Here is a 24089-nt window from a genome sequence, read left to right as displayed (position 1 = left end):
GTGACCTCTATTTAATACAGCAGGAGAGGGGGCAGCACTTTCTCACTCACTCTGCCACCGAGGGTAATGATCGTAGTCCAACAGTCAAACTAATATATGAATTCTCAAAGCTGAAGCGTAGTCCAATTAAGTGGAGCCAAATTTAATCCGATGGGTTTATTTCGTGCGATCACTGGTGACCGGACTGACACAATTAATTCACTACGCTTGAGAACTCCATTAAACTGCAGACGGCTGCTTGGATTAGAACCCAGGATCTCAGCGGTACCAGCTTCGACAGCTTGAGCCAGCCCCAGTACCTTAACGTCAACAGGCTAAGCCAAGGGGAACCCCTGCAAAACGCGCGGGGCCAGGGTTTTAGCAACGTACATGTACTGCATCTGCACAGAGTGGTACTGCTCCTTGCTCTCCATGAGCCTATGGATCTGGTCCAGGAGGTGCCGGTTCTCCTCCTCCAGGTTGCCCTTGAGCTGCGACAGAAGCTGCACACGCAAACACAGAGACGGTCACCTCCTCCTTTGGCCTTGGCGGAAGAGAGCATGTGATGACGCATCAAGTCATCGGTATACAATTGGTTTGTTTATGCTCGTGACAAGATTAATGAAATCTCACGCGGAAGAATATTTTAAATGACAGCCTATGACAATTTGTGTGATTTTTGACCGTATTTAATTTTCCATGGGTGAAACGGTGCTGCAATTGTTATTGCATCGCATGGTGAACCTGGCAACCCAAGTTTGATTCCTGGCCATGGCTAACATCAGTGGAGAGTATTTATCCAAACCGGTCCTAGGCTTCCTCCCTCCAATTCACATATCAGCACAGAACCAGCAAAGTAAGGCATGGCTAAAAGTTCACATTAAAAAAAATGCTCTTCCGTTTTTAACAATACCCACGGCTTTCATCTCTCCCACAACGTGATGTCCTCACTTAGTTGGAGCAGCGGGTACTCCCCTCCCCCTCGTTTTACCCCCTCCCCAACTGCTACATACGGCTCGGTTGCGTCGGGATGGTTCTCTGGATTTGAGAGCTGCGCGACGGGCTGTAACGGGCTCGCATTTGATAACAAAAAATAACAAAAAATCCATGGCTAGGATTGTGAACTTGGCGTGTGACGTCACGGCCGGTTTCCACGACCGGCCTCCTGGATCGGCCTGATTGAAAGCACACGGCTTGGTATGATAACCGTGCACGGGCACAGGCACATGCATTGGGAACACAGACACCATCGGTGCTCTGAGGTGGCATCCGAGTACAGGATTGTGAGAGGAGAATGAAAATGACAGCCGTCTCTTCTTACTTTTGCTCCGAACCCGTAAAAACGCAAGTTCGAATCCTACACTCGCGGCCTACATCGGTGACGAATATATGAACCGATCCTGGGCTTCCCTTAGGTTGACTGAGCCTGAAATTAGTACCCGGTGCAGTGTGTAAACGTCGCCACCGGTGGGGAGATAAAGGAGGCCAGGCGTAGTTTCTGTCCACAATGGGCCTTTCGTATGTGCTGGCCAACAGCACTTGCCCCAACGGCTATCAAAATCATCACCATCATCACGATCCATGGGTAGACAGCCCCGTAAGTGTCCACTGCACATTTCGTCATTTGTTTCCACTTTCCTTTGTCTTGTGCCAATATGCTCTAGCACAAGTCTCTTACGTCCTCGTCAAGCCATTCTCCTTTAGGTCCCGTTGTTGTACATCCTACGTGTGTGTCCAAAAAGTGTGCGACCTGTTTCTTACGTCTACGTTGGCCACTCTTCGGGTCCAGCTTAGATGCAGTAGTATCCTGTAGCAATACGTTTCTAAAGGCTATACAACGGGGGGGGTCTTTGTGGAGTGGAGGGAGTGCGGTGCGGGGGGGGCCGCACCTCGCACTGGTTGCTCAGCTTAGCCGAGGTGACGTCCAGCTGCTGGCAGTGCTCGCGAAGCTCGGAGTACTCGGCCTCGAGCCGTGCCTGCTCCAGGCGGCTCCCGTTGAGTTGACTCTTGATCGCTTTGTGATCCACCTGGAGCCCCTCGTGCTCCTTCATGAGGTGGCTGTAGGTCAAGTTCAGCCTGCGGGGTGGGCGGACGCCGAGTCAGCGAGGGTGCCCGTGCCGGGGCTGGGCGCGCTTTGAGACCGCGAGAAGTGGGGAAGGGCTCGCTGCCAGTCGTCTCCGTCGGCTAACTGACAACGCCGCGAGTTAGCCGACCGAGACGATTGGCAGGCGCGCACAACCTGAACTCCACGCTGTGCCAACACGACGCGGGGTGTTACGTAGCCGCCCTTCTGCTTGGCAAGCACTATTGCGCGCACACACACACTGGCGCACGCAGATGTGTCGCGTGTCGATTAGTCGCTAGCGACGTGTCGCGGCTCGAGTGGCCTGCACCTGTCGTTCTCGTCGCGCAGGCGGTGGTAGTCGCTGGCGATGGACTCGTACTTGCTGGCATCCTGCGCCAGCTTGTCCTGCTCGGCACGCAGCACGCCCTCCAGCTCCTGCAGCTGCACCTTCTGCTTCAGCAGCGTGTTGTACCTGCGGCACCGTGCACATGAAGAACGAATGGCTCACTCAACCTATACACAGCTCCCTCCTCGGCCCTCCTCCCTCACCCCCATCCCTCACCCCCATCCCTCACCCCCATCCCTCACCCCCATCCCTCACCCCCATCCCTCACCCCCATCCCTCACCCCCATCCCTCACCCCCATCCCTCACCCCCATCCCTCACCCCCATCCCTCACCCCCATCCCTCACCCCCATCCCTCACCCCCATCCCTCACCCCCATCCCTCACCCCCATCCCTCACCCCCATCCCTCACCCCCATCCCTCACCCCCATCCCTCACCCCCATCCCTCACCCCTCACCACCATTCCTCCCCTCCCGTCCGACCTATTTAAATGGCAGCACAAGCATCGTGTTTGTCAAACTCACGTCTTACCAAACACATTTTTATCCAAGATCGATTGACCGCAGTTCAGTTAGACTTGAAGGACAAGCAGTCGCTGCCCCGTCGTACTTTAAGATTTAAAAGCCGGGGCGCGTGCAACCTTTTTTGAGCTCGGGCCACTGTGAGAATATCTCCCGGCTCTCCTTGGACCAAAAATGGTCGAATGGAAGCTTAGACGTTGCGTAAGCCAGAGTGACGTCGCTTAGTGGGACAGCCCGCCTTGTCGATGGCCACGCGTTCGTGTGACCCCAAACCCCCTCCACCCCCCCGCCGGTGCTTGAGCGTCGCCCAAAGCCGGGTCGCTTCCGGCCCGCCCTGTGGGCTGCAAAGTTTGCACGCCCCCGACTTTAATCCCGCAATGCCAGCCCATGACAGGCCGCAAAATGGACGGACGCCAGCGGTACCTGTCCTCCAGCTCTTTGTGCTGCAGCTCCGTGGCGCGGTGCGCGCTCTTGAGGTGGCCGTGCTTGCCGATGAGCGCCTCGTAGTCGGCGGCCTGGCGCTCGTGCAGGCCCACGAGGCGCTCGTGGTCGCGGCTCAGCGCCTCGTAGGTGGCGTGCAGCTGCTCCCGCGAGCGCGCCAGCTCCTCCGCCTCGGCCTCCAGTGCCGCCTGCTGGCCCTGCTGCGACGCGTTCTGCGCCATGAGTGAGGCGCTCTGCGAGCTCACGGCCGAGTTCTCAACCTGCGCGGGGGGCCCAGGGCGACGGCGGGAGAAGGGGACGGGTATGGGTGGGGGGGGGCGGCGATGCGCAAGAGGTCAGCAGATATAGGGCACAAGCCGGGAAACGTCGGGTGTACGCGTGCATTATGGAGTGTGTTGCTTGTCTATGGAAAAAAATAATTGGCAGCACGGAAGCTGATGCTGTTGGGGCACAATGCAGTGATTGGCGCATTGCGCTGTGAACCCGGTTCGGTTCCAGGCCATGGCTATCATCAGTGACGAGTGATATCAGAGCAACATCTCAACAAGTCCTGGGCCTCCCCCGTGTCTAAACAAGCATTGGCACCGGGGAAACAAAGGCAGGCGGGGCTGGTCGCAACACCTCCTTGTGTGGCGCGACAGCCTTTATAGGTGCTCCCTAATAGCACTCTCCTGAACGGTATACGTAGATTGCGCGCGTGATCTCTGTGTGGATGTGGTTGTGCGATGAGCTGTGGTTGGGGTGCGTGCATTGCCTGCAGCTTGGCGTTCTGCGTCTGCAGCGCGGTGTTGTGCTCCTGCAGCGACACGGCCTGCTTCTGCAGAGCCAGGATCTGCGTCTGCAGGTGGTTGTTCTGCGACTCCAGCTGCTTGTACTGCGCCTTCAGTGCCTGCTTTTCTGCCTGTAGCGTCGCATTCTGTGGGGGCAGGGGGGCGGGAAGCAGCAGCATGGGGGGAGGTGGGGCAGCAGTCTTAAGAAAGTTTGTGTCACAGGATTCATCGATCATCGTGTAGCAAATCAAGAAACTCACGATTATGATAATAATTATAATAACTACAGTCAAAGTCACGTTAAAGTTCCTGCAAGCTCAAGCGAGCTTTGGGCAGCACTTGATTCCGTTGGCTGGACCTGAGCCAGACGCTGAAATTCCACATTACTATGGAAAGTTCAGTCTCTCCAAAGGAGAGGGAGTAATCACGGCATGCAACGATTCGCCCACCACGACAACTCTCAACGCACCGTCACGGTTAGGGGGTCACGCTTCGATCCCAGAACACGTCATTCGTTGGCCTCACTGACACCGTGCCACAGCACCCTTCGGCGGTACATCTCGCTCCGCGTGACATCTTTAGTGGCGGCCGTGCGCACATGCGTGAGAGAGAAAGAGAGCACGGACGTACGTTCCTCTCGATCTCGATAAGCCGGTCCTTGACGCGCAGCAGTTCTCGTGTGGCTTCGCGCGACTCGCTCTGCGTCTGGCTCACGGCGAGCGCGTCGGCGCGCCGGCCCGGCAGGGGACTGACGCCGCCGCCGCCGCCGCTCTTGCGCTCCTCCTCCTCCCGCTGCTTCAGAGCCTCGTAGTTCTTCTTCACCTGGTTGGGAGCCACAACGCGTGATCGCAACTCGCATCCGCTCCTCCTCTCCGTAAGCTCGCACGTGCGCCTGCCTGCCGACGGTGTCTCTCACGCCCGGCCGGTGGTGACGTCACCTAATCCCGAAGGCAAGCGGAGGGCCCCGCTGAACCGGCCGCCGGGTTCTGGGTCGGAGGCGTCACAAAGGCCACTCCCCCTACCTTTAGGGTTTTAATCTCAACTTCAAATACGTGAGTAACAATCCTCACTTGCCCTTAAATGACCGTTGTACAACCTGAAGAGAAGTGTCGCCGTGGGGAATGTAATAAACAAGATAAATAAGAAAACAATACACCTCCCTGCCATATCTGTACCTCCACATAAAACCAAAAACACAAAATGTATTTTTTACACGACCCATCAGCCACAGAGCCTACTGGGGGTAGCGCATTAATTCAGCATCAACGGTTCACCACAAGCAAATGTCTGCAACTGGTTTTTGTTACTCGTAATAACTTTATTTTTATTCAAAACGACCCAAAAAGTTAGGGGGGGGGGCGGATCCAAGGACAAGGCGCGGTGCTCCACAAACCGTTTTGAGCTCCTGCCGCAGCTGCTGGTTGAGGTTCGAGGACTCCTCGAGGCGCGACTCCAGCGCCGAGATCTTCTCCTCCCGCAGCTCCAGCGTCTTCTTGAGCGTCGACTCGATCCTCGACTCCAGGATCTTGTACTTCCTGCTCAGCAGTTGCCGCAGTCGCCGCGACCACAGGAGGGGACCCGTTAAGAGCTCGTACCGCGACGGCGGCAAATAAACAAACGCTCGGAGCTCCGCACGAACGCATTTGACTTTCCATCGGTGCGCCGAGGTCTCCCGGACAAACCGTGCAAGCCAATCCTACTGCCCGAGTCTCCGATTGAGGTACGAACCATGCGTCGTCCTGCTTTGAACTTCCGAGATGCAAAGAGGTCGGGCGCAATCGGGCTGATTTGGTTGCAGGTGGCGGAAACGGTGATGGTATTGGTGGTGGCGGTACCGTTGATAGTGGAGGTTTCTGTTGCTGGTGGTGGTACTGATACGATGGAGCTCAAGTCAAATTTATTTGTTGAACAAGGGTGATCACTCACTTTTCTCAATGTGGGTGACGGAGTTCATGCTGTTTAAGGTGGTGTATGTAGGAGACAATGTTGGTTGTAGATGGTCCAAGTAGGGGAGGTTTTTAAAACTATCAAATTAAAAGATTTTTATTTTACCAGCTAAGGCCCACTGAGCTATATAGCTTTTTCAGAAGCAACCTGGCAACAAATGATAGCTCAACGAAGTGGCTTATCGTGTGGAAATGTATAGCTGGCAAATACTATAAATGCATGTTTCTAAATGTGGAGGGAAAACCGGAGAAAAATCCACACCATCACGGCAAGAACATGCAAACTCCAAATATACAGCAGGCGTTAGGGTCAGGATGGAACCCACGACCAGGCGAGGTAGTTAACATCTCTCCACCACGGCGCCACCACGATTCTTGTGGTGGTATAGGTGTTGTAGGTGGTGGTGCTGGTGTGAGCCGTGTTGGAGTAGGCGTTGTAGTGGATGGTGCATGTAAGCTTGTGCTGGCGCATATGGTGGTGTGCGAGTGTACATAGGTGGGCAGCAGCACTGGCGTAGGTGCGGCTGTTGATGGTGGAGGTACGCACAGGAGCCAGTGGGGGAGCGGTGGCGCGTGTGCCTTACGTATCGTCGTTGCTGTGCGCGTCCTGTAGCAGCCGCTCCTTGTTGAGGCCTATCTTCTCCAGCTCGTTGCTCAGCTTGTCCAGCTCGTTGCTCAGCTGCTGACCCTGCAGCTTCTCGGTCACCAGGTCCTGCGCGCCGCACGCAGCAACCCCGAACTCGTACAAGTACTCAAGGATTCTTGGTGTATTCCAAACATGGGCTGTAACCAATCGATTTACTAAAATCCTGGGTGTGAATCCCGTATTTAGCCACCATCGTGATTATACCGGTGAATTGGGCCGATGGCCTCAGCCCATCCGATCAATGACTGCACACAAAACAAATCACTACATGTCAAAAATCTGGCTCTGAGACGTATCGATATGAAAAACCCTCCAGGTCTGGGAATATTAAAAAAAAATTGGTTTGACTGCTTTGTGAACATCCCTATCGTAGGTCAAAGAGGAAAAATGCATCATCCCCAAGTATAAAAAAATATATAACACAACGTTACAGTTCGCATGATTATGGAGACTATCACAAATTAGATAAGCAAACTATATATCAACGAGGCCAATTGAAGTAATCTCAGAAATAGTTCTGCGATATCGCCTTCCGAGAGAGTTCGGTATGGATTCTTCATCTCACGCCACGACTCCCGATTGCCCGACTGGATTCAAACATCAAAACAAGCTTTTTAACGCCCTCCCCGCAACATCAATCACAAACGCGACGAAGCCAAAACACGCAGGACGCCGCCGGCGCGTCGGCCCAACCTCTCTGAGCGTCGCCAGCGTCTTCTTGCCGATGGTGACCTCCTTGAGGAGCTCCTTGCTGTCCCGCTCGGCGTCGCGCAGGCGAGCGCAGGACTCTGAGAGCCGCGCCACTTCGCGCGACAGCGAGCGCCCGTCGACCTCCAGCTCCGCGATGCGTGCCGCCACCTCCTCCGCCACGGCCTCGCGCACCTCCGCCTGCTGGCGCAGCCGCCACACCTCCTTCTTCAGCTGCTTGCGCTCCTTCTCGATCTGTGCCACTTCGGCCTCCAGCGAGCGAGCCGCCTGCTCCGCCACCTCCAGCCGGCGCGCCGACATGCGCAGCTCCTCCACGCTGCGCTGCAGCGACTGGTTCTCCAGCTCCATCTCCTGTGCCGGCACAGCCACAGCAACGTCACCTGACCCATCGCGGAACGGCTACATAGCTAATCTGGTTGAGCTACGCAACGTTTTTTTTTACTCTGCGGGCCCAGGCAGGCAAGTGCAGATGCATGACGGGCCGGTGTGGCCAGTACAGCTTTCCCACCAGGTACTCCGTGAAGGCGAAGTCAACCGAGGGCAGGCCCGGGCACAGGTTCAGATATTCGTTACCAATGTTAGTCCTGATCGGGAATCGAACTCGGGTCGCTGGGTACACAGCGTGATAACTGCCACACTACCGCTCCCTACTTATACACACACACGTGCATATTTGCATGCCCAGCCACCTTTATCGACCTCGCTATACTAGATAGGCTTTACGGGTTCATAAACAATGCAGCTCTCACCGATTATCCCCAGTCACTCGCTTACCCCCTTTCCCCCCACCAACTATTCCAATGATCTTCTCTGGCGATAATGGCAAGCACTCTCCGATCCGTCTCCCGCGACCGCCCGCACGCACCTGCAGCTCGCACTCCGTCTGCGCGGCCTTCTTGGTGGCGGCCTCTAGCGCCCGCTGGGTACGCTGGCTCTCCGTCTCGAGGGCCTGCACGCTGGCCTCGAGCCGCTCGGCCTTGCGCCCGGCAGTGCGCAGGCCCTCGAGCGAGCGCCGCAGCGTCTCCTTCTCCTGCTCCAGGTCGCGGTTGTCACGCTCGGCCTGCACCAGCCGCCCCTCGGCCGACCTCAGCGACTCGACGGTGTGGCGCAGGGCGGCGTTCTCCTCGTCCAGTTGCGCGTTGTCCTTCTCCAGGCCCTCGAGTTGCGAGCGCACGCCCTGCAGCCCCTGCGTGGGAGCGCGTGCCAGCACGAGGGAGCGCACGTCGTTAGCGCTTTCCGACCGAGCTAATCCTCTACCGGTGGCATTGAGCGCCCCCCCCCCCCCACCCCCCCGTCACCAGGGCCTACGTGCTGGCCTGTAATTACAACTGCTGTGTAGAGCACGCACGCGGCCAAGTTTGGAACACTTATCTAGGGCGGGGCGTCCAGCTCCCACCTCGCTGTAATTGATAGAACTGAACGTAAAGCAGTGTAACAGCACCCTGGGCCATCGAACAGCCTGCGGAAGGTGATATCACAGAACTACTTTCGAGATCCCTTCAAGTGCCTCCTACGCACACGAGGCTTTAGGGTTCGTAGGGTTCCGAGCAAGAGCTGCGAACCACGGCACCGACGCCCCAACCCGCAAGTGCTCGTGAGCGCGATAATCATTGCAAGTATCGGCCGGCGTGTCGAGTACGCATGCCCATGCGCGCAACCGGCGCTTGCCCTGACCTCCAGCGTCTTCCGGAGCTTGCGGCTGTCCTCCTCGAGGGCGGAGTGCGCCTGCTGGAGCGCGGCGAGCCTCTCCGCACTGCCGGCGCCGCGACGCTGCAGCTGGCTGTGCTCGCGCTGCAGCCGTCGCACCTCCCGCTCGGCGCCGTCCGCACGCTCCGCCTGCTCGCGCCGCTCCGCCTCGAGCCGCGCCAGCCGTGCCCCTCCCGGCTCCGCCGGCGCCGCCGCCAAGGTGCTGCCAGCGTCGTCGGCGTCAGCTTCTTTCTCTACCAGCCGCATCAGCTTCTCTTTCTCTTGCTCCAGCGCCTTCATCTGCACGCGGTCACGGGCGCTGTTAAAGGAGGTGCGGTCGAGCCGAGCAGCCTAGTGGCGACGGCGGCGGTAATGACGCCGATGGGATTTTCAGTTTCTACTCTTTTAACGTGTGTTGTATGTCTTTTTATTTATCGTTTAAACGGCTATTTTGTCAATCCAATCCACACTGCTGCCGACGCAGAAGGACGGCCGAGAACGCCGGCTTTATGCAAGGCGGCCGCCCCTCCAAGCACTATCCGAGGCTCAACTCCGCTTAGCTCCGAGACTTGATGAGATCGGGCACGTTCTGCGGAATTCGGTCAGAGGATATTATATGACGGTCGGTGATTTATCCAGGAAAGTCTCACCGAGTATCGTTGTGTGTTTTCAGGAGAGTGCAGCGTGCGGAGTGTTAGGCCAATTTTATTTGAAAGCTATTTTTTTTCGTGCGTGAGATTAGCAACGCGAATAATCCACGAATAAAAACTTAAGACACCCACGGGAAAAAAAAATCACACTCCAAAGCTCCGAAACAGATGGGTTCATGAAAACAATTTGGTGCACTGCAATCTCCAGGCCAACTCGCAGCCCGGCGCATTCTCGAAGCTTCACTCGGCGCTGGATTGGCGGTGCGCGTGGCCACCCGCACACCTGCTTCCTGCAGTTGTCGTGCACGGTCCGCATGCTCCCCTCCAGGTGCTCCTTGTCGCGCAGGAGCTCGTTGCTCAGACTCTCCATGTCCTTGAGGCTTCTTCGCTCGCTCTGGAGTTCCGCCTGCAGCTGCTCCACCTGGCGCCGCACGCACGACGTTTAGGGCCCAGATACCACTTCGACGAATTTAATTTTTCCCGTGAAAACTGTGCCGCTGTCGCCATCGACAACGGTGGAGGGTGGGGGGGGGGGAACCCGGCTAAACGATACGTTTGGGCCGTTTTGTAGGATTCGAATCAGGTCATAATCATAAAATAAAAACTCTTTTTGATTTCATCTGAAATTTCGTGTTCCATTTTTTATCCGTTTTGATATCATAAGGTGGTGAATGTATTAATACAATGAATTAATCGATTGTATTAATTTGAGGTTTTATATTCAACGTCCTTTGGTCTCTCGTAGAGCCCGTCGCTGATTGGTAACGCGCACCCTCAACGTGCAATGAGCCCCGTGCTGTGAATAACGATGACAACGACGGTGACGACAGCATCTCTCCGTCGCCCGACCCGCGTGTGCACATGCGTCTCCGCCCGTGCGTGCACGCATCTGTGCACCGCGCTCACCTTGTCGTTCAGCTGCCGATTGTTCACCTCCAGCTCACGCAACCGCACCACCTCGACCGGCTTGGGCGGCAGCCGTGGGGGGATCCTGGCCGCGCCAGAAGCGGCGGTGTTCTTGCTGCTGCTGTTGCTGGCGGTTGCGTTGGTTACTGTGGCTGCCGCTGCCGACGCCGCCGCCATCGCAGCCTCGCGCAGCTCCTGCACGGTCTGCATGAGGCTTCGGTTCTCCTTCTCCAAGCGCAGCACGCGGCTCGACGTCGCCTCGCTCACCTCCGTGCTCACCGACTGCCGCCGTCCGGCTGGGGGCGGCGGGGGGGGGGTGGGGCACAAGATGGGGAGTGGGGGTGAGCGGTGCAAACGTACACACACACAGCCAAATACAATGACAAAGATCCCCCCCGTATAGCCTTAACACACCTTTGCGGCAGTCGCTGTGATCAAGTAACCCCTATTAACGGCTACACCATGCCGGGCCACCTTTGTCTCCCAAGTGCCGATGTTTTACACACCACCGCAACCAGTGACTCATCTGACACCGTGTCGCCCTTGGGGCAGCCCAGGACCGGTTCCAGTCGTTCGCCACCGATGTTGACCGTGGCTAGAAATCAAACACGAACAGCGACGCATCGGCTGCCGTTTAAACCGCAGAACATACGGCGCCGCTTCTCGTCCAGTCGCTCGCCGTCGCGCGATCGCGACACTCACTCTCGCCGAGGTCAGCCGTCTTGCTCAGCTGCTCGAGCTCCCAGCCGAGGTGCGCCGACTCGTTCATGCTCTGCTTCTGCGCCATCTCCAGCGTCAGGTTCTCCTCCACCAGCTCCTCCAGCCTCGTCCTGTCCGCGTCCCGTTCCTCACCCCACCACGGCGACAACGGCGGCCCGCTCGTTATTTTATGCAACATCCGTGCCGCCCCCCAAAAAAAAAAAGATTCCCGCGAATCTTCGCGCGCACGTGGTCTGTCACGTCGACAGCCCTTACCATCTCCAGGTCGTGAATCTTGGAGTGCAGCTGCAGGTTCTCCTTCTCCAGCTCGTGCAGCTTGTCACAGCGCGAGTGCGCCACCTCCAGTTGGTCCTCGAGCATCGCCTTCGTCTCCAGCAGCACCCCGTTGTCTTCGCGCAGCTCCTGTTTGCGAGCGCGGTGTGAGCGGCATGGGGAGGGGGGTTTAGGGTTAGGTGGCACATTTTGATATTCACCCCGCACCTCCGGTTAGCACGGTCGGCCACGTATGGTGCGGAAGAAGTTCAACGTGCATACATAAATATTCACCATGTATACAAGTTGTCAACTTCCAAGACACCTGACCAGCATGGAACATTTCTGCTCTACAGCTCCCTCTGTAGAGCAGAAATGGTGGCTCCCACCAGCAGCGGTGGGAGCCAAGAATTTGCGGAGCAGCACCTCTTAACCTTCACCTCTATATATTTTATGAATGTTGTTTAATTTATGTCCAAGAGCTGGTGCCAAATTGCTTTATTTGTTATTCCCAGCTGTGTTCCCCGCTGCAATCAGATTGGCTGGCACCAAGTGGCGGGGGGGGGGCTACAAAACTATTGGAGCAGATTACCTTTTGTCTGCTGTTCACTGCCTGTCGTGGGGTCTGTCTTGTTTGTTCGGCTTAGTACTTTCCATTGTCCATTAGCCTAAGGATAACATTTCTAAACACTTCCACAAATAGTAGATAATGGAATATGGGGGTGTGTAAAGAAGCCAATGTTGAACTAAGAAATTCGATTTTACAAGCTTACAGGGCAGGAGTAGGATAATTAATGTGAGGGTCTCTTTGGCCGGTGTGGTGTTGGTTTTGAGCTTGGGCCTGGTTGGTTTATGACGCTATAGTTGAGGGCAGATCAAGCATCTGCTTAGCCTGTGTGATTAAGGTTTGGTTTAGAACTGCGGCCTGGTTGGCTAATGTAGTAGAGTTCGGGGTAGCGCAGGGATATGCTCATCTAGCGTGGTTATGGTTAGGGTCACAGGTAGGGTTTGTGTCTGGTTGGCTAGTTGTGGTTACGGTTAAGTGAAAAGCTAGGGTCTGGTTAGCCAGTGTGGTTTAGTGTCTGATTAGTTTGTGATTTACTGGCTATGGGTAGGGCAAGGATCAGGTTTATCTCGGACGGTTAGGGTTATGGGCAGGGCTAGGATTTGCTTGTCCAGTTTGTTAAAGGTTCGAGCCACGCGTTGGGCCTCGTGTCTGGCTGTCTGGTCGAGGTGACTGTCTGGCGCAAGCCCTCTCCACCCTCCGGACAATCCCGCCTTTCCCCCGCCCCATTTCCGAGCGCGGGCCCCCCTCCCGCCGCTCGTTGCCGTTCCGTAGCCGCCCGTCGGCATCACCTCGGCGCGCGCGCGGTAGAAGTCGACGTCGTGGAGGCGCTCCTTGTAGCGCGCCACCTCGCTCTCGAGCCGCTCCACGCGGCCCGCGCGCTCCCGCATGGCGTCCAGCTCGTCGCGGTACGTCCGCGCCGCCCGCGCCTCCGGCACCAGCAGCAGGTTCTGCGCGCCGCGAGCACGAGCGGAGGCGGTTCGCGCGTCACCAACTGCGCGCGCGTGCCCTGCGATGAGGGTTGCCGCCTTGTCCTGGTTTTCCCCGAGGATTTTTTCTCTCGGTGAGGCGACAGCAGCGGTAGTGGGAAAGCTCCAGAGCCTTCCCAGGATATTAAAAGCCCAGGTTTTCGTCACTTGCTCAATAATAACAACAACAATATTGCACTGCACAAGACAACCCATTTATATGCTGGTATTGTAAGGTATCCCTCTTTGCTTGATATGACCCAGTTCATTGTACCTCAGAGGTGGCAACCCCACCTGGAATGCCTTCGGATTCATTCAGCGATTGGGCCACGGCCCCCCCAAAGGATACCACGGAATTCATTATAGGGTCCAAATATACAAGCGTCAGGGTCGGGATCGAACCCACAACCTCCTGTATACCAGGCGAGGTAGTTAACATCTCCCCATTGTGGCACCCTAAAGATAGGTCAGCAACCTCCTTGCTTCGCTACCATTTACTAATCCGACGGGACAGTGAGTCTGTATTAGTAATGGAGACCCAAGGTGAGAGTCTATTCTTCTGAAGCTACGTTCGCTAAAAAATACGCAGCCAGCTGTGGCTTTACCGGGGTGAACACATTGTCACCATTAAATAAAGGTGGTTTTGACCGACAGCCCGCGAACTCTCCGCTACTCGGCGTCAGATGAGGCTGCCCGGAAGTCACTGACCTCCTGCCGTAACCGCTTCAGCTCCAGGTCCATTTGCTGAAGCTCGTGTCTGCAGTCGGTAAGCTGCTCTGTCCTTTCCTCCCTGAAAGCAATGACAGCGACGAATTAAAATTCACAAGGTAATAATGAGAACACTTTGCCCATCAATGACGGAAAATCCGTCCGGATTAAATAAGCGACATTTATTTTGGCACGCTATCTCACCTCGACCCAAGCATCGCCACTAGATGCTAAATATACCCTCATTACAAATCGTATGCAGGCTGAGCTTTCATAATAGGGATTAGTAATTGAGAGCAGTAATTTACCAAACTTTGATCTGGCAGTTAAAACCAACCGTTGCCTCCTTTACACATCTTGCAATCTTCCCCAATCACAAAAATAGATGTGCATTCAACAATCTGCCATTAGCTCTTTCATTGTGTATGTCCGTGTGTAGAAAGACACCACAGTGCTTGGAAAAACCCCGCACAGACAAGGAGAACACACAAAACTGCCACTCGGACATCCTTTGAGCGACGTTATGGATAGCCACTCAGATAATTAATTGAGACACCAATTCTCATGCCTGGTGTAACTGCCATCGTTTCAAATGAAGGTTGCACGATGCACAAATACTGCACTGGGTGTGCGTGATTAATTGTACACGATGGGTAGCTTCAAGTTTATTTTGTGTAACAATGTGAGAACTCAGAACACCGATTAGCATGGTTGGCTACGTACGGTGTGAAATAAATTCAACATACGCACATACATAAATTGCAACGGTGGCCCCTGTGGTGTCACCATAAATGACAAAAGCAAAGCATTTGAAAATAAAGTGACAGCGATGAAGCAAAAGAGAAATCAGGCTCTGCGGCTGTTCGGATACGCGACGTTGCACTCTATTGAACACCGAGAAGGAGAAGCATTCGATGGAACGGGAGAACAGGCGTTGGGCGAGCCGCTCCGGGCCACTGGCCATCTCCACTCACAGCTCCTGGCGGACGCGCCGGCACTTGGCCTTGGTGTCGGCGAGCTCCACCGCGAGGTGCTGCCGGTTGTCGATGGGCGACAGGCGGACGTGGGCCGACGGCGAGGGAGCCCGCTCCGGCCCGCTGGGTGAAGACGTCCCCAGCTTCCCGTGCTGCAGCTGCTGCTGGAGGTGGTCTCGCTCTTGGGCCAGCTCCACGATCATCTGAGAGGAGAGGCATCGACGGACAGCCCCAACGTTAAAAGGCGCCGGTCATTTGGTTGACGGAAAGACGGTCGGATTGGCGCGTGGAGAAGTGGACAATGCTGGCGGCCGATAGTGGAAATTTATATCCGATTTGAAATGAAATATCGGAGCTGGGAGGGCCTTTCCGTCAACATGTGAATTAGAAATTGTTTTAGGGGTGTCAGTCGCTCACAACTTGCAGGCCTGCGGTGTAGATGACATTTAATAGGCAGGCAATGATCCACTTGCATCGAACGATTCGGATTCATTACTGGGTTTGAGAATCTATTCTTTGTTTTGGATAATTTGTATTCCTCTGATGCACTAACTCCATTCCCTTAAAGGTAATATTTGCATCGAGTATAACCCGCACAATTCGTGATTGGTGATCCGAACAGGTGCAACTTGACACACGCGTCGCGATTGTTACGATTGCTTTTCATTAAAAGATTGTTACACACCTACCGTTAGAATTCACAATTGGTCTTGACCTTTCACCTGCATGTATATACGTGTGTATGTATGTTAGACGTCTTTGGCACCGTATGTATCGTGTGAGTTGGAGGTGCGGGAAAGGGCAACAAACTAAACACAAAAAGCAGTTCTAAAGAAATTAGTTTTCAATTTAGAACCTCAATTACGAAAAACAATAATAATAATAATAAGGCACGTATGTAGGCACTTTGTTGAACTTCTTTTGCACCGTACATAGCCAACCATGTGAATCGGGGGTGCGGGAAAGGACAAAGAACTAAACACAAAAGGCAGCTCCAAAGAAATGACCTGAACAGTGATCCCGTGAACTCCGGTCTCAGTTGGCTCCTCTCCGGCCCGCCCCCCTCCATACCCCAGCACTAGCCCCCCCTTCTCTCCGCGGCCATCACCTGCGAGAACTTGTCGCGCTCGTCGACGAGCCGGCGCAGGTTGTAGACCATGCCGTGCGTCAGCGTGTACAGATCCTCGGGCACCACCTCCGTCACATGCATCCACTGCATGTCCAGGATGTTCTCCTGGCTCTGCGTGACCTGCGGTGGCGGAAGATCGCCCACCCCCCCGCCCCCGCATACGTGTTGGTGTGCGCACGTGTGTGTGTGTGTGTGAAGGTGCTCGCTAACAGCACTTGCCCCAACAGTCTGTTCAGGCTATATGGGGGTTCTTTGTATTTGTATGTGTGTGTATGTGGGGGCTGGCCGGGTACAGGCGCCGTGGTGACGTCACCGTCACTTAGTGGCGTATGACGGGTATTGGTATGTAGGGAGCGGTAGTGTAGCAGTTAGCGTGCTGCGCTACGAACCTGGCGACCAGAGTTCGATTCCCGCTCACGGCCAACACCAGTGATGGTTATCTGAACCGGTCCTAGGCCTCCCCTAGGCTGACTCAGCCTCAAATGAGTACCTCGTGCGATGTGAAAACATCGCCAATAGGGAGACAAAGGCGTCCGGATGTGGTGCTGGCCACCTACCCCATCGTGTGCTGTGCCGGCCTTCATAGGTGCTCGCTAACATTACTTTCCCTAAAAGTCGCTTAAGGCTATACGGGGGATCTTTATCTTTATTGTATGTGGGGAGCAGTGCCGCAGTGGTTAGTGCTCTGCTCTACGGATCCAGCGGACCAGTGTTCGATTCCTGTTCAGTGGCAAATATCTGAAACTTGTCCTGGGCCTCCCTTCGGTCGACTCGGCCTCAAATGAGTAACTGGTATGGTGTTTAGCCATCAGCACAGGGAAGACAAAGGTGGCCCGGGAACTAGACTTCGATTCTCAGCCACGGTGAACATCAATAGCGATTGATATCGGCATCGGTCCTTGGTTCCCCCTTCACCAACCCGCAATAATTATCGTGGTGAAGTATGGTCAAAACAAATCCACATGACCAACACGGCATGAGAAGGCCTTCATCCAATAGAGCATTGCCAAAAGGCAATCGCATTTCATTATTATTAATTAATATTGTTGTTGTTAGGTTAACGAATGAAACAAACAATGGCAAGGAAAAACCGCGAGGGCTCGGCTGCATGCATAATGCAAGCGCCGGGGGCGCCATGCTCAGGCACCGTCGGCATTTTTCCGACATTTACCGCAGCGCCACACCAAGGGAGGTAGGAGGAGGAAGAAAAAACCCACCATGCAAAGCGGCGCGCCAAGCTTTGTGCCGCACGAGGCAGACAACCGGCATTAGAACTAAAAAAAATAAGCCCTGAAAGTGCCCTCGAGTCAGCGGAGGGCCGAGGAGGCAATTACGGGGCCCCGTCATCGTCGCGCTAAGTGCAGCCCGAGGATGAATAAACGCAGAGAGAGAGAGAGGGAAAAAGAGGGAAGGGGGGTGGAGAGAAGTGGTGGTGCGTGGCCCGGCCTACACCACAACACCCATCCGGTGCAACAATTCAACGATTCGTATCGATTCTTAAGCTCACAAAAAAGTGGTTAGCGCAATACGCAGTGAGCAGAGAGGACCTGAGTTTTATTCCTGGCCACGGCTGGCATCGGTGGTGAGTGATGTTTGAATTTAAGGGTCCTGGTCGGTCCCTTTACCAACCCGCCACTGACCAACAAGGTGAAGTATGGTCAAACAACCTCCCAAGCGTGATACGGTGTGGGCGAGGCCTTCGTTCAGGAGGGGGTTTTAAAGGGCCGTAAATTATTATTGTTGTAAATCAATCAACAAAGATTGATTGATCATTATAGTCATCGTCTGCCACGAACGGAATAATCCGGACAGGAATAGTCCTCAGCGTGCAGTCTCACCTCTTTGATGTGTGCGACGATCGCCGCCTGGGTGTTGATATCCAGTTCCTTAATTTTCTCGATGTGCTTCTCCTTTTTCTCACACTTCACGCGGACGACACGTCAACGACACGTCAACAACAGCACGTCAACGACAAAACATCAACACATCAACCGCGAGGCGGCCTGATTGGATCCGCGAGAGTTTGTTGAAAGAAAATCGAGGAAGGGACGATCGCGACCGAGAGCGCACGGCATGGGCGGCGTGCACCGGATCCTCACCTGCACTGCGCAGCCCAGAATGAGCAGCAGCAACTTCTTCAGCTCCAGAATGCTCTTCTCTGAAGAAGAAGAAAAGCACGAGGAATAAAAATCATGCACGCGGACAGATTCTCTTCACGACATCCGACAACGACGCGTTCCCGCCCCCCCACCACGGGAGTTATTTAAGCGCCATGAATGATGTTAGGCTTCAAGCTTGCATGGACGAGATGACGTCGCACACGGTTCATACGAATCAACAAACGTAGATTCTCACACAGGCGAAGCTTCTCGCAGACGCAACTAGCTTCTCACACAGACGTAGCTTCTCACACAGACACTACTAGTTTCTCACATGGACGTAGCTTCTCGCACAGACGCTACTAGCTTCTCACACACAGATGCTACTAACTTCTCACACAAAAGTAGCTTCTCACACATGCGACTCGGCGCAGTGTCTGGCGAGTAAGAGGGTGTGACATTTCAACTCTAACCCCACGTCCCCGCCCCCCAAACGCCCAAGCATCAGCAATTCCACAAGTACATTGTCACGACTCAAATTCCAGAACTGATTATCTACGCACTGCGCTGAATGTGGTGACCTCCCGTGGCTGCAAGGGTCACATGATCCCGCTGCACGTGCCATGCTTGCATTCCCTCGCACACAATGCAATAGGAGTATTGTGGAGCTTCTTGGGAATACAAAATGCATTGATTGGCGGTGAATCGACTCATCCTTAGACGCATACAGGTTTGACAGGTGGACCAGCATCTGTTTCTGAAAATCAATATCTACGATGGAACGGCAGACAGACTGTTGACGATCGTCGGCGGATGATACAAGGTCAGGGGGTGAATTGCGTTGGGAAAGTAGGTCTGAGGATCCCCCCGCCCCACACCCCTCCCACCCCCACCCCCTTTCGGGCATTTGCGCTGTCAACACGGCCTCGGAAACTGGGACAACCCCTGCGATGAGTGAACACTGCCCCTCCTTCTCGGGGCCAGGCATCACTCGAGTCCACTAGCCGCGTTGAAAACCGCTCGACGACTAAAAGGTCACACACACACACAGCGCTCTTAAAGATTTCATGCAAACCGAAGAAGCAACCCACGAAATAGAGGGCTGTTTAGGAGATACAAATGAGGCTTTACAATTCTGTAAAACCTCATCAACTAGAAAAATGTATAAATTAAGTCAGCCATGCCATTATACAAATCTTGTGATATCACCGCGATGACGATGTATTAAAATGTGCGCACGTGACAGCAGTACGGTGTCATGATGATGCACTTGAGCAAACAATTCAGTTTGTTTCTCATTAACAACCCAGGGTACAACATCATTCGTCACTGACGTCAGCTGTGGCTGGGAATCAAACTCGGGTTGGCGGCTTCATCGTAGCGCGGAGCGATAATTCCTACACCACGGCCGCTCCATCCCAACGGTTTTTAATTTGCTCATTCGTTATCATCCTGCTTCCGAGATGAATTTTGCAAGGACCGTTGCTTCATTGCATTCGGGAAAATCTGCATATCTGCAGAGGACGGCGATTCTCTCTCTCCCTCCGTCTCTCTCCCCGTCGGCAAACGCGGCTCTCACGCCAACTCGCGAGCATGCGCCACCGCTCTGGCGTGCCGAGCCGGATTAAAACGCACGACAACGGCAGCGGCGGCGATGGCGGTGATGTCGGTGATGTCGGTGGTGGGTGCGGCCACTGCGGCAGTCGTGTCTGTAAAATGGCCTACATTAGCCGATGAGCGAAATGCGACATGACAGAACCACTTTCCGAAAGTGCTCGCGCGCAAACAAGGCGCAAGTAGCGGAGCCGTCCGCCCGCCCGCTTGATGGCGAACGAGCGAGGACGGGGTGAGCGCGGCGCGAACGCCTCTTTGAAAACGAGCCAGATCTACAGCAATTCAATACAACTGCTTTCATTTCCATAATATGATTCATTTGTCAAGTAATTTTTAGGATTCTGGACGAGAGACCATAATTATGTATGTTGACCTTCTTTCGCACAGTACGTATCCAACCCCGTGCTAATCGAAGGTGCGGGGGAAGGACAACCAACTAAACACAAAAAGGAGTTCAAGAAATAAATTTGCAATCTAGATTTAAAAGTGCAGACATCCAGTGCCGTCCTAATATTGGAGGGATGAGCATTCCAGACGGCCGCAGGAGGGCATCTGAAAGCGCACGATGCAGTGACCGTCTTTGTTTGATGGCCAGCAAAAAGCCGCTGCGAGGATGACCAGAGTTGGCGTGATGGTTGATGCTCCTTGACGAGATCAGAATGGTATTGTGGTTCACTTGTGGCAAGCACTTTGTGTGTAAGGAGTGCGACCTTAGAATATAAATGAATTATGAGAAGAGTTCTGTGATAAATACTCATCATCGTCATAATCATAATCTATCATCTTTCCAAGACTGGATGAAGGCCGTCACCATCTCCTCTCTTTCTCTTGCAATGCAAATAACAGAGCTAAGCTCCTATTCTTGGTTCTTTTGGTAAAGTGACTTTACCGAAAGAGCCAAGAATATGAATCCCTGCAGTTACGAAAGCTTTAAATAACACAGAGCTAAGCTCCTATTCTTGGTTCTTTCGGTAAAGTGACTTTACCGAAAGAGCCAAGAATATGAATCCCTGCAGTCACGAAAGCTTTAAATAACAGAGCTAAGCTCCTTCGCCCAAGCGGACGTCATCACTCCATCTCTCCGGTCGACGTTCACTTGAGCGTCTCACTCCTTTGACTTCCACTCTGCAGTTAGTCTCGACCACCGGCGATCATCTCTTCGCGTGACGTGTCCTGCCCAAGCCCATTTACTTTTCTTGACAAACAACGTGACTTTTGTTCTCCACGACAAAAACCGCACAGATGTAAAAACAAATAACGAGCAGGACTCAGTGCCGTCTCCAGGTATAAATATGTTTTAGTCCACCGGCCTACTGGCTTTCACTGGGTTTCATAGCACAGTGCGCTAACCACTTCTTGCGCCACCAGGTAGAGCGGTGGCACAAGAAAATTAATTTCAGTGGTCTCAGGTTGTGCGTTACAGCCCAGCTGTTCGGTTTAATTTCAAGCCCCATCCCCGTGCACTTATCGTAAACACGAGCAACCGCACCGCCAACGATATTTAGGGTCGTTCGTTACCGTGGTTGCAATTGCAGCGGCAAAAAAAACAGGTCAAGTGTGAATTTTTGGAAAACTCATAATTACGTCGTGCCGTTAAATAAAAGGTACGCTTTGCCGCACGTCACAAAAAGCATCGCTCATTTACGCGTCCTGCGAAAGGGATTTCTTGATCGCAATATTCGTCCGCACGATGGCGAATATTGACCGCCGTGCCATCTGTTGCTAAAGGTCGGCAGGCACGTGCAGGATTAAATACGAAGGGCGGGCAGGCAGGCGGCCGTTCTGCCACGCCGCTGCTGCTGCTGCTGCCGACATCGGAAACAAAATTTAATTTGAAAAGCACTTTGGGATTTGCTGAGCTCTGCTCGCGAGCACTGATTTGAGTTTAATTCAGTCATCTGACTGTGTTGCTGTAGCGGTCAAAAGCAAACCCTTTGCTGCCCGGTTCAAATAAGACAAACATTGAACACAATTGATGCAACAACCATTCCTTGCCTAGAAAGTGGGGGAAAAAAGTATAATCTTTTGACAGCAATTTAGAAACATGCATTTAGATTATTTTGCTGCTATTAATGTCCACATGATAAGCCACTTTGCTGAGTTATCACTTGCGCTTCTGAAAAATAAGCTAATAGCTCAGTGGGCTTTATATATTTTTACAAAGTGATTTGTTTACCTTTTCTATACTTTGTACTCCTATCAGGTTTTTGTACTATTTGTTGTAGTAACGTCCTGACCTGCCCCTACTGGACATTCGTTGAAAAATAGCTTTATGGCTGCTTGGATTCCCCCAGTATAAAAAAATATTCCGATTCCGATGTCTGAAGACTGCATCAGTGATTTTTTTAGGCCGACACACTTTCCAGGGAAGGATAATAGGTGGTTCACTGCACCGGGGAGACGGAATGTTTCGTCTTCATAAGGACTCATCGGTGAGTCAAAGCAGGTAACAATTCCCCCCCTCACGATTCAGGGCTGCAATGCGACTCAAGAACTGAATCATTATTCTCCTGTTTTTTTTCTAATATCGTTTGTAATCATTCTTGTTGTTCCCCTGTCTGATTTTTAAACATGGCACGATCGTCCAAATTCCACCCATTGTAAATAATAAATTCTCACGGGCCCGATTCAACGTGAGTATTCTGAACATAGGCAATCCTCTTAAATAGACGAATCGGTGCATTGTCGCGCGCTAATCAGTGAGCTATGCCGAGTCTTTCGTCGTGACAAAGACAACCGAGAGACCAGTCTCCCTTGTCTCTCTCTATTCAGCAGCATTGATCTTCCATCTTCAATCAAACCAACTGACAGAGGTTACCTTGCAACCCAGCGGCCACGTGATCGATGCCTCTCAAGGCCCCCGTGGCAACCGGGCCACGCTGCCAGAAAAGGGTTAAACGGAGAAATGTGGGGCAGACGGGGGGGGATGGGGAGTGGGGCTACAGACGCGCAGCCACTCGCGTGAAGGTCACGCCGGCACACGCGCGGACGGCTCGAGGTGCTGGATTTTTATATTTTTTAATCTCTCCGGCGGCCGGTGGCCCGACGTTCAATAGCGGCCCCGGGGATCCAAATCACATGAGGATCCCACCACCGCCCCCACCACCCCCCCCCCCCGTCGCCGTTTATATTTCAAAAGCCGCGGAAATGTGTCGCAGAGAGAGGGAGAGCGCGCGGGAATGATACATTCGACTTCGAGATATTGGGCTAGTTCCCTTTGAAATATTTTTTTCACGTTGGTAGAGTGGCCACAGAAAACCACAATGCAAACGAGCGGAGAACACCCTAACGTCGACTGCATAGAGAGGCGAAACCATATGGTGTAGTTTACGGCGCCGTGGGGTTTTAAACGATTAAATATTTGCGACAGTTTTTTTTACGGCTTCTGCTCTTAACATTAAAATTAGATTTGCACGCGAGCGAGCTGGAATAGGCGTGCACCCGCCGCCACATTTAACGCCATCTTTATAGCGATCCTGTTGTAATTTATTGCAAGGAAATCTGTTTTTTTTTGTTAAATCTTTACTGACTTTATCAGTCCACATCTCTAACCAATTTCTACTAACTTGAAAAAATGTAAATGATGGATATACTGTTTACATTTATGAGAACTAAAAACACGTTTTGGGGCATCAGAGGGCAGTGTAGCAAAATCCACTGTTGTACTGCACTTCTATGTACCGCGCCTTCACCAACCCGAAAACGGCCAACGTGATGAATATCCTCAAATAACCCCCCACGAGCCGCACGGCGTGGGTTGGAGGGAGGCCCACATTCACCTCCGATTGGCGTGGTTGGCTACGTGCGAAAGAAGTTCAACATGCATACATACGTCCAGCAGTGGATTGCGCAAAAGGGTCGCGCGTGCACATGTATGGAGTGGGACGGTGGGAGAGCAGCGGAGGCCGTACCGGAGAAGGGGTCGCGAGCCAGGGTCAGCACGTGGGGTGGCATCATGATTATCAGCTGCTGCAGGGTGTCCTAAAAAAAACACACACAGCAACAAGGGGGTCAAAGGGCGTCCGCGGGCATCAACCCACGGGCGGCACACGCTCGGCGCTTAAAAATACTCCCCCACCCCCGCCCCAAAAACGTTGCGTTACTTTGTATGGTATTACGTTACTACAGACACATGTTAATCCACCTGCTGGAAGAAATCCTCAACATGCCACGTTGGTCATACTTCAACCCAAGATGGTGACAATGGCAGGCTGGTGAAGGTAGGTGGGTGGGTGGGGGACCGAGCAATGGTTCGGACCTCACTTACCACCGATGTTAGCCGTGGCCGGGAAGCGAATTCTGGTTGCCAAGTTCAAAGCTCAGTTCGCTCACCATTGCACCGCCCATGCATAAACACTGTAATTAGCTATACAAATGTATACGGATATATTTATCG

The 24089-nt window shown here is 53.5% G+C and overlaps 1 protein-coding gene across 4 annotated transcripts in view; it reads right to left on the bottom strand.

Moving 5' to 3' along the window:
* The window catches only part of LOC116947842 (girdin-like), a 74895-nt gene that overhangs the window by 14166 nt on the left and 36640 nt on the right, over positions 1-24089 (bottom strand). For all 4 annotated transcript variants that reach the window (XM_076071087.1, XM_076071090.1, XM_076071089.1 and 1 more), the window contains exons 4-25: positions 23605-23674; positions 18080-18138; positions 17819-17902; positions 15960-16100; positions 14852-15054; positions 13878-13959; positions 12993-13151; positions 11640-11786; positions 11367-11511; positions 10665-10960; positions 10042-10179; positions 9097-9408; positions 8288-8608; positions 7408-7773; positions 6653-6780; positions 5516-5657; positions 4753-4944; positions 4107-4268; positions 3335-3612; positions 2373-2516; positions 1869-2055; positions 370-482 (exon numbers count right to left, since the gene is read on the bottom strand). In XM_076071087.1, the coding sequence (XP_075927202.1) occupies positions 370-482; positions 1869-2055; positions 2373-2516; positions 3335-3612; positions 4107-4268; positions 4753-4944; positions 5516-5657; positions 6653-6780; positions 7408-7773; positions 8288-8608; positions 9097-9408; positions 10042-10179; positions 10665-10960; positions 11367-11511; positions 11640-11786; positions 12993-13151; positions 13878-13959; positions 14852-15054; positions 15960-16100; positions 17819-17902; positions 18080-18138; positions 23605-23674 (3869 nt within the window). The remainder of the gene's footprint in view (positions 1-369; positions 483-1868; positions 2056-2372; positions 2517-3334; positions 3613-4106; positions 4269-4752; positions 4945-5515; positions 5658-6652; positions 6781-7407; positions 7774-8287; positions 8609-9096; positions 9409-10041; positions 10180-10664; positions 10961-11366; positions 11512-11639; positions 11787-12992; positions 13152-13877; positions 13960-14851; positions 15055-15959; positions 16101-17818; positions 17903-18079; positions 18139-23604; positions 23675-24089) is intronic.

Source organism: Petromyzon marinus, chromosome 31 (genome assembly GCF_048934315.1).
Source record: "Petromyzon marinus isolate PM22_M1 ecotype Great Lakes invasive population chromosome 31, UKy_Petmar_22M1.pri1.0, whole genome shotgun sequence".
In the NCBI taxonomy this organism is placed as follows: domain Eukaryota; kingdom Metazoa; phylum Chordata; class Hyperoartia; order Petromyzontiformes; family Petromyzontidae; genus Petromyzon; species Petromyzon marinus.
The sequence above is the reverse complement of the archived record's forward strand: the minus strand, read 5'-3'. Positions and strand labels throughout refer to the sequence as shown.